Genomic DNA, 9,044 nt, shown 5'->3' with positions numbered 1-9,044 from the left:
TTTCAAGCAATACCAAAGATGGTGTCAGCCATTCTCATACAGAAAACTTTTTTTTTTATCAAGCCTATGTTAGTGAGAAGTGGGACATAAGTCATTTTTCTGGTAGCACATCATCACCGACAGTTAATGTTTTAAAGTTTTTCATTTACATATATATCCTAAACCACTTTCTGGATTTTCTTCATTATCAGGATGAACCATTGTGAAGCTGACAATTCATTCCATGACATGATTTCAACCTTTTAATTGGTGGAATCAAGGTGACATGTTCTATGGCAATGCTTTGATTGTGGGGTCAAGGTGACATGTGCATGTACTTTGGCATTGCTTGGATTGTGGGGTCAAGGTGACATGTGCATGTACTTTGGCATTGCTTGGATTGTGGGGTCAAGGTGACATGTTCTTTGGCAATGCTTGGATTGTGGGTTTTGAAATTGCAGACCCTAACCTTCTTATCTGCTTATTCTGATGTAAAATTCACATGCACATGTGTGTTTTTATTAGTACCATATATACTCACAAGTTGTCCAACTGCAAACAACACGGACTCTGATCTGCCATCTCATAATGCAGTGGAAGATGAGGGTCTGTGTTGTTTGATCAACTGATGACTCCTAACAATCTGCACAGACCTTGATCTGCTGGTGCATTATGCAAATACAGATCTGACTGCATTTTGCAGTTGGACTAATCAGCAAGTATATATTATTAGGACTCTGTGGTATTGAACAAAATAATAGACAAGAGCGAAAACCAACAAATTTTGTAAAATTCAACAAATAATTTATTTCCCCAGAATACGTAGTGAAAATTTAAAAAGAATATACAATATTGAGAATTAAATCCCAAATAGTCCAGAAAGTTCTATTACCAGTCCTAATTAATAAAGTTCTAATTAAATTACAGTGGTGTTTGAAATAAAATCCAGCACTGAAGGTGTTGATGTGCCTGTAGAGGACTGATGTAGTGATGTGAAAAGTCTTTTGATAAATCATAGCAATATAATCCAAGATGTCCTTGTTTGAATTTACTATAATTCCCAGTTGATGTCTCTGCCGAAGAATATTACTGATGACCACTTTGTATTTCTAGCGAATAAATAATTTAAATAAATGAATTCTTGCCCGAATTTAATACCAAACACAATAATAAGACGAATTCTACCTAAAGATTTTAAAGCAAGAATGAATAATTTTTAGATAAACAAAATTGTAAAGCCCTCTAATTGACCAAGGTCACAATTATTATTTTCTGGAAATACTATGATTTAATGGAAGTTTCCATTCTAGAACAATCTGTTACTGGAATTATAGTATAGAATGTGGTAAACATCAGGTAGGCAAGGTATTTTTATAGGGGAATTCCAATAACCATGACCCAGACCTAAATAAATGTTTAATTCTATTGCTAATGATCCTAATATTTAACCCACATTCATAGAGAAAATATTAGCTATGTATAATTGTTTGCCAAAATAAAAACATCATCAGTGTCTCAAGTCAGGAACACAGAAAACTTGATTTTGGACAAGGTCAACTCCAAAATTATGCATAACAGTATGGTACTATTAATTTTAAGGTATACCCTGAACAGCTTGTATTGCAGCTGGTTTGCTTTGAAAAAAAGCTTGACAACTGCATCGATTAAGTTAGTTGAGTAGTTTTGACTTCATTTATATATTAGACATCATCAATGCATCCTAGTCATTTTGCTTAAAACACGTTCGGTGTCACTTTGCATGTTCAAAATCACAGTTTTATGTCTATCCAGTAGTCTTTTCTAGCCTCTGAAAACTTAACAGAGATTTGATAAATACTTTGTTTACATTTATTTTGGCACATTACAATGTATTTTAATACTTGAGTATCTTGTATCCAACATTGTACATAACAAAGAATGTATATTTACTTTGGAAAAGGTAATTTTTGGCACCAACAAATAATTGCTCACACAAGACAACAAAGCTTTCAAAGAAAGCAAAAGGAATAATAAATAGTTCTTAATACACAACACACATCTTGTATCACTATGGTTACCAAGTAGTAGCTGGAAAGTTATCGATTTTCAACTTGCAATGATTTTGGTGGCTTCACAGGTTGTTGGAACCAGATGTTCCTGCCTTCACCTGAAGACAGTTATGTAATTTCCACTATGTCCTACAACTTTGTGACTGACTCGACCTGCAAAACAAAGTAAGCAGTAGAATTAGTGAAAAAGAGACTGAAAGCACAGATGTCCAGTCTCCTTAAAGTCACTAAAATATGCAATGTAGGTTATAGTAGACTAGAACAGATTGTTCTTGCCAGGTTTATCTACATACAAAGGTGATTGAGCCAACCATCAACAATTTAATTCACATGAACTTAAATACAAAAAAAAAAAAAAATATGTGAGCAGGGATTAAAAACAATAATGGCTTTTTTGTGATGATATGATTTTTTCTGCAAGCATTTCAAAGTGATTTAATTTCAGATGTTTACAAGTTTGTAATTTATCAGAAACTCAAAAAGTATTTTAATATGGTTATTGAATATTTTTAAGAAATTTGAATCATGGTCATAATCAATTTTGTATTTGATATGAGAAATCTTGAAATCCTAGATTGATAGAGACAGACAGGCATTTCTGTTTGGATTAGCAGTTAATTTTTGTACAGCATTTACCCATACAAAGAGGGTGGGTAAGTTGGAGGACTTTGTAATCACCTTTGATTCCCGTCTGGCATTTCTGCACTTCCAATGAATGACTGCATCATGAATGGTAGCGAAAATTTTATCTCTTCCCAACGTCTTATAAAAGTTCATTTTTTCAAACATTTCCTGCACATTACCTGCAATTAGCATAACATATTGCATCATATTTCAATGACAAAGGGGCACAATGTTTAAAGTACTTCTATGTCAATTTTAGAAATATTACCTTCCTGATGTTATGTACACTATTATGATTTACAGTGAAGAGGACACATCTATTAGAAATATTGCAAAAAGAATCCTTGTATGTATTCATAATTATACTCTGCATGCTGACTAGATGTTGAAATCTGCTTATTTGCTTTAGCTTCCAAGATTCGGCTCAACATACTCTGCTCACACAGTAGCTAATGACGCCAATATTTGATTTTATGCTGGTACTAATTAAGGCCAGTCATCATTAACTTATCAGAATTTTAAGTTTACTTTACCAAGATTCAGGCCAGATCTCAATATCAGTATAATCATCGACACCATTATCATCGTCAAACATTTCGAATAGCTTTACTTGAGCAAGAGGCAAGCAATAGCTCATCATCATCATTATCATCATCATCATCATCATCATCAAGAATCTGAAGTTTACATGACCATGAAGCATGCCACAGTTCAACATTATCATCATCATCATCATCACCATTATCATCATCATAAGTATCTTGAGTAGGTTTACTTGAGCAAGAGACAAACCTATGCTTAAAGTAATACTCATCATAGAAAATCTTGAGTAGGTTTACTTGAGCAAGAGACAAACCTATGCTTAAAGTAATACTCATCATAGAAAATCTTGAGTAGGTTTACTTGAGCAAGAGACAAACCTATGCTTAAAGTAATACTCATCATAGAAAATCTTGAGTAGGTTTACTTGAGCAAGAGACAAACCTATGCTTAAAGTAATAATCATCATAGAAAATCTTGAGTAGGTTTACTTGAGCAAGAGACAAACCTATGCTTAAAGTAATAATCATCATAGAAAATCTTGAGTAGGTTTACTTGAGCAAGAGACAAACCTATGCTTAAAGTAATACTCATCATAGAAAATCTTGAGTAGGTTTACTTGAACAAGATAAAAGCCATATCCCAACAGCATCCTCATTATAATTATCAAGGATCCTAAGTTCACTTGAGCAAGATAAAAGCCATAGCTCAATATCATATCTTCGAGAATCATGAGTATACTTCAGCAAGAAATCGCTCCAGTGGCCTAGTGGTTGGAGCATACGCTTTGGATGTAGGAGGCTGCCAGTTCGAACCCCGGCTGAGTCATACCAAATACTTATAAAAATGGTACTTGCAGCTGCCTCGCTTCGTGCTCAGCATTAAGAGGTTAGTGTTAGGACTGGTTAGCCTGGTGTCAGGATAATGGGACTGGGTGGGACATCATGCTACATGTCTGCAGCATGATGCCCAAGTGCTAGACATCACTTTAAATTGTCACACTGCAGACCTCATAGCGATAAGACTGAATTTTTTTAAAGTTACGTTAAAAATCCCAAATACACACAAACTTAAGCCAGATGCAAGGCATCATCATCCTCATCATCAAGGATCTCAAGTTTGAAAGTTTACTTGAACAAGAGGTTAAATATATCTTATCGTCATCATCATCATCATAAAGGAACTTAAGTAAGCAAGCAAGCTTACTTGAGCATGAGGCGAGCCATATCTCAACTTCAGCATCCTGGTATTCTTGTATGATCTGAAACAAAATGAGCTAGTGTAAAGTGCGAGTACAATGACTTGGGTCGATATTATTTATTATGGCCAATTAAAAATGTTTTGTGTATTTAATAAATGTCGGCTATGCCTTCCGATAAGAGGGAAAATCAAAATTATGTTACTGTTTTGAAAAGCATTGTAAATCCAGAGTGATTTTTGTTCTGTGTCTCTTGTACAACTATACAGACACATTTACAATGATGGACTGTGTCCAGTATTAAAATGAACTTATGTGAGACATTTAAAGAGTAATTTTTTCCATCTATAATTAATACAATCATATTTGTGACTGACATAGTTCCACAGAGATTACAAGATACAGTACTTACTATTAAATATTCTTGTCATCAATGAAAACAAGTACTTTCTCATTACTTCTTCAAAGCTGAATACATTTTAGTTTACAAACATGTCCGAGGCACTGTTCCCTCTTGGAAGGTTTAACAGAAGACAAAGACCATTAACTCATTTTCGTTTCATCAATAAAGTTTGTCCACAAAGGAATGCAAATTTTTGTGCAGCAATAAGATTTTAATAATCTAATTTTGATATTCAAAGAATAGTTTCTAAATTTAAAAAGGAACCTATGTGTTTGACTATACAAATATATGTCTTATATCTTCATCATCTGACCGATTGGATTTTAAAGGATGACTAAACTTTGTGTAACTGTTGACATATGTAAGAGAATGGCCATTAAGATGTACAGATTTTATATGTATTATACATGATGTTGTCATTCTCAAAAGCGATTTGTTCACATATCTTTAATTTCCTTAAATGTGCAATAGAAGGACTTCTCAATGACATATGAACAAAACTAAAATTTGTAAGAAATGACACATTTGGTGTCAGATGTAACCCCATGTGACATTTACCCAATTTACAATTTAACTCATCTATGTATAAAATAACAAAGGGAATTAACACCTTATTGCCTCACCCCACTGTTACACGGAAGGAGCTTGATACTACACATTCCCAACTCACATAGTTTAACTGTTTGCCGTACCAGTTCACTAAGGTATTTGTATATCAAGCAATTGTTTAAAGGGTGTCCAATGATTGACTCTATCAAATGTCATGACATCATGTAAATAACATGAAAACACAGGGCTGCCATGTTTTGCATAATAGTCGACTGTTTCCTTGAAGACATAGAAGCACAAGTCTGTTGGATAATGCTTTGAGAAAACCAAACTGATTATTAGAGATTGTGATTTCACTTTTGCATAACAATATATTCAGACATTTGTAAGAGCTAAAGGTCTATAATTATTTTTTCAGGTTACCAGTTTTACTTTTCAGGATAATTGTCTTTTTTGTTTAAAAAACCATTAGGAACAAAGTTATGAATAAGCATAAAATCATTAAAAAGGACATGAAGTCGACTATTTAAAAATGTAAAATTTCTACATATAAAAAAATCTGATCCTGGACATTTACCTTCTGTTTTTAATCTATGGCACATTGGATCTCAGATAATGTGATTAGTTCAGTACGATTAGAAGGGGTAATGAAGGCTGAAAGAACATACTTGGCCATGGTTCCCCTCAATGCAAATTGGTAGCCTATTGGAAGTTGTAGTTAGACTGTGCACAGACAATTATTTTGGAGTGAGTACATCAATGGGAAAAGGGGATAAGTATTTCAGATGATAATAGTGAGGATAATTGAAGAATCTATGTAGAATAACGCCTAATGGAAATGGTATTCTTTTTGTAAAGCTTCAAGTATTTTCATGACTGCAATGATTAATTGTGTATCGTCCCTACTAATTTCAATCACAATCGCCCTGTAATCATCTTCTACTAACAATGATGTCCTTCCTATAGCCAGCTATTCATGCTTAAGAAAAGACTTTCATCAAAATACCTATGCCCTGTGTTTAATGTTTTTCTTTCCTCTAAATTATACTGATCGAATAAACCGCTCCGATGCCCTAGTGGTTAGAGCGTCCACCTCGGAAGCGGGAGGTCGTGGGTTCGAACCCCGGCCGAGTCATACCAAAGACTTACAAAAATGGCACTAACAGCTGCCTCGCTAGGCGCTCAGCATTAAGATTTTAGTGTTAGGACTGGTCGGTCTGGCGTCAGGATAATGTGACTGGGTGGGACATCATGCTACATGTCTGCGGCATGATGCCCCAGTGCTAAACATCACTATAAACTGCCACATTGCAGACATCGTAGCGATATGACTGAATTTTTTTTAAAGTTACGTTAAAAATCCTAATCACACACACACACATACCGATTGAATAGATATTTTTCACTGCAGCGCAGATTTTACCAGGTTCCTCTAAACTCTTCTTTGCAATGTAAAATTCTTTCCCGTATCAGGTATTTGCATGACTTTTTTTAATTACTGGTTAACAAACTGTAAATATCAAATGCATTTAAAACATCTAGAAAACCATTTTTAACTGTTAGATGGAGTTGGAATTTTCACATTTTTTAATAATAAGTTTTAATATGTTCACAGAAGAAATAAAAAATTTCATTCATACACAATAATATTAAGTCAAGTTTCAAATTTTAGTAATGCTTAAACATCTTACCGATGTGAGTGTCTTTATTCCCTTAGGGTCTATAAAACTCCAAGCTGAGCAATCAATTATAATGACCCGGAATGACGTGTAAGAACAGGGTTCCACGTAGACTAGGGTCTGCACACCGTTTTCCTGGCCGTTTACCTTCAACAGAATGCAGGAAAAAGGATATATATATATTCCTTCTCCAGGTTGTGTTATAGATGAAAATATTCTTGGGCCAGCATAGCCGTCCAAAATTTTCAGTAAAATAAACAGAAAAATATCCAACAAGTTTTCATCCTATCTGTATATGAAAGCTTGCGTTTACAGAAACTTTGAAAGAGAAGTCAGAATTCTCTCTCTCTCTCTATATATATGTTACTATCATATAGGTTAGAGAGGGGGCCCCAAGTGGCCGAGGGGTCTAAAGTGCTCACTGTTACGGATCACTGCCATCTCACCTCTGTCTGCGTGGGTTCGAGTCTCGGGTACGGACTATGTGGGTATGTGAGAAAGCTTGCCAGTAGCTTCTCGTGGGTCGGTGGTTCTTTCCGGGGTTTTCCCGGTTTCTTTTTCCACCATTAATACTGGCCGCCGTGTATATCCTATCTTGTGCTGAAAAATGGCGTTAAACTCCACAACAACAACAGATTAGAGAATTTTTACTGCGTACTCTATGGAGATTCGAACGCAGGTACGCGGGTAAACCTATCGCCTTGCCTGCACGCACCAATCCATATACCATAACGACTACGCACACATCACCAAATTGATGCTACAAAGTCGGTAGTATATGCACTTTTGCGTAGCAGACACACTTGCACGCCGACCTAGTACTTAATTAATTAGGAAAGGAATCCGGAATGACTGTGTAGTTACATAAGAATTAATTGCGAGCCTTGACGAAAATTACCGATCCTGCTACACAACGCTGCAGAATAGTGTTGTGCACAACATCCAGACTTTGCAACATCCTCCATACAGCCACGATTTAGCTAGAAGTAATTTTTTAGTGAATCCCGGTATCATGGACTCTTCAAGGATTTCAAAGCCGCCATGCAGTTTTCCTGTGTATTAAAATATATACCAAAAAGTGAATATAGAATGGCATTAAATGGTTGGATAATCAGGTTGATAAAGTGTGTTGAGGTGCATGGGGTGTACTTTGATTGGATGCACTTACGTAATGTTCGCTAATAAAGAACTTTGTTGTACAGTGCATTAATATTCAGAACCTTTTGTATAAGCCTCGTACGGATTACATGTAGAATAATTATAATATCGTATGTGAACCTAAATAACACCGTAATCACTTTATGTTATGTTAATCATATTTAACGAGTTTCATTAAACGTTTGTTGTATTAGAACACTGGGATTCGTTTGATTGCAAAAAAATAATTTTAACTTTGCCTTGTTCAGGGCTGTGGCTAATTCATAGTGTTAGTAATTGTGTTACTATGTTAGAGTTTGATTTGTATGAGGCGTGGTCATTTTCAATTCCTGGGCATCAAAGGTAAATGGTAAAATGCAACAAAAAGAAGAAAAGAGCAAGAGTGGATAACCTTTTTACTTTTTATATACTTTTAATTAATTTATTTTCACTTTCAGAAGCTGTTCTTGCCTAGTCTGGCAAAATCAGTTTCCTATTTTAACCACTGCTAAAGAAAGTGTACTTCAGACTAATTCAGTCTCATTTTTTTCGAGTACATGGGAGCAATAACTTTGGTTAGCTGTGTGCTTAGAACATGGGCAATTATCATATATACAATTTTTAAAAAATTATGTCACATTACATGAAAGCAACACTGATGTATAACAAAATTCTCTCCGCTGTGCTAACAACACCTTACATCTGTCACTCTCTCAGAAATACATAGTATTTGTGTAGCGCACACGATGACGTCAATATAGCATTTCTAGTTCCTATCCGATCACATGCTATTTGCCCGCAAAGGTGAGGACCGAAAATGTTCCAGTAGGTCATGACACATGACAGCGGCTCTAACTATCCTTAAGTCCTTTCATATGCGATAAGTT

The 9,044-nt window shown here is 35.1% G+C and overlaps 1 protein-coding gene across 1 annotated transcript in view; it reads right to left on the bottom strand.

Annotated features, from left to right (window-relative positions):
- Positions 1–47: 47 nt before the first annotated feature.
- Positions 48–9,044, bottom strand: part of LOC149770737 (prestin-like) — a 40,051-nt gene continuing 31,054 nt past the window's right edge. The window contains exons 15-18 of the mRNA XM_089949179.1: positions 7,033–7,167; positions 4,398–4,452; positions 2,706–2,830; positions 48–2,180 (exon numbers count right to left, since the gene is read on the bottom strand). Coding sequence (XP_089805305.1) covers positions 2,157–2,180; positions 2,706–2,830; positions 4,398–4,452; positions 7,033–7,167 — 339 coding nt within the window. The 3' untranslated portion in view covers positions 48–2,156. The remainder of the gene's footprint in view (positions 2,181–2,705; positions 2,831–4,397; positions 4,453–7,032; positions 7,168–9,044) is intronic.

The sequence above is a fragment of the Sinohyriopsis cumingii genome, unplaced genomic scaffold (assembly GCF_028554795.1).
Source record: "Sinohyriopsis cumingii isolate HCF-2022 unplaced genomic scaffold, ASM2855479v2 utg002433l, whole genome shotgun sequence".
Taxonomy (NCBI): domain Eukaryota; kingdom Metazoa; phylum Mollusca; class Bivalvia; order Unionida; family Unionidae; genus Sinohyriopsis; species Sinohyriopsis cumingii.
The sequence above is the reverse complement of the archived record's forward strand: the minus strand, read 5'-3'. Positions and strand labels throughout refer to the sequence as shown.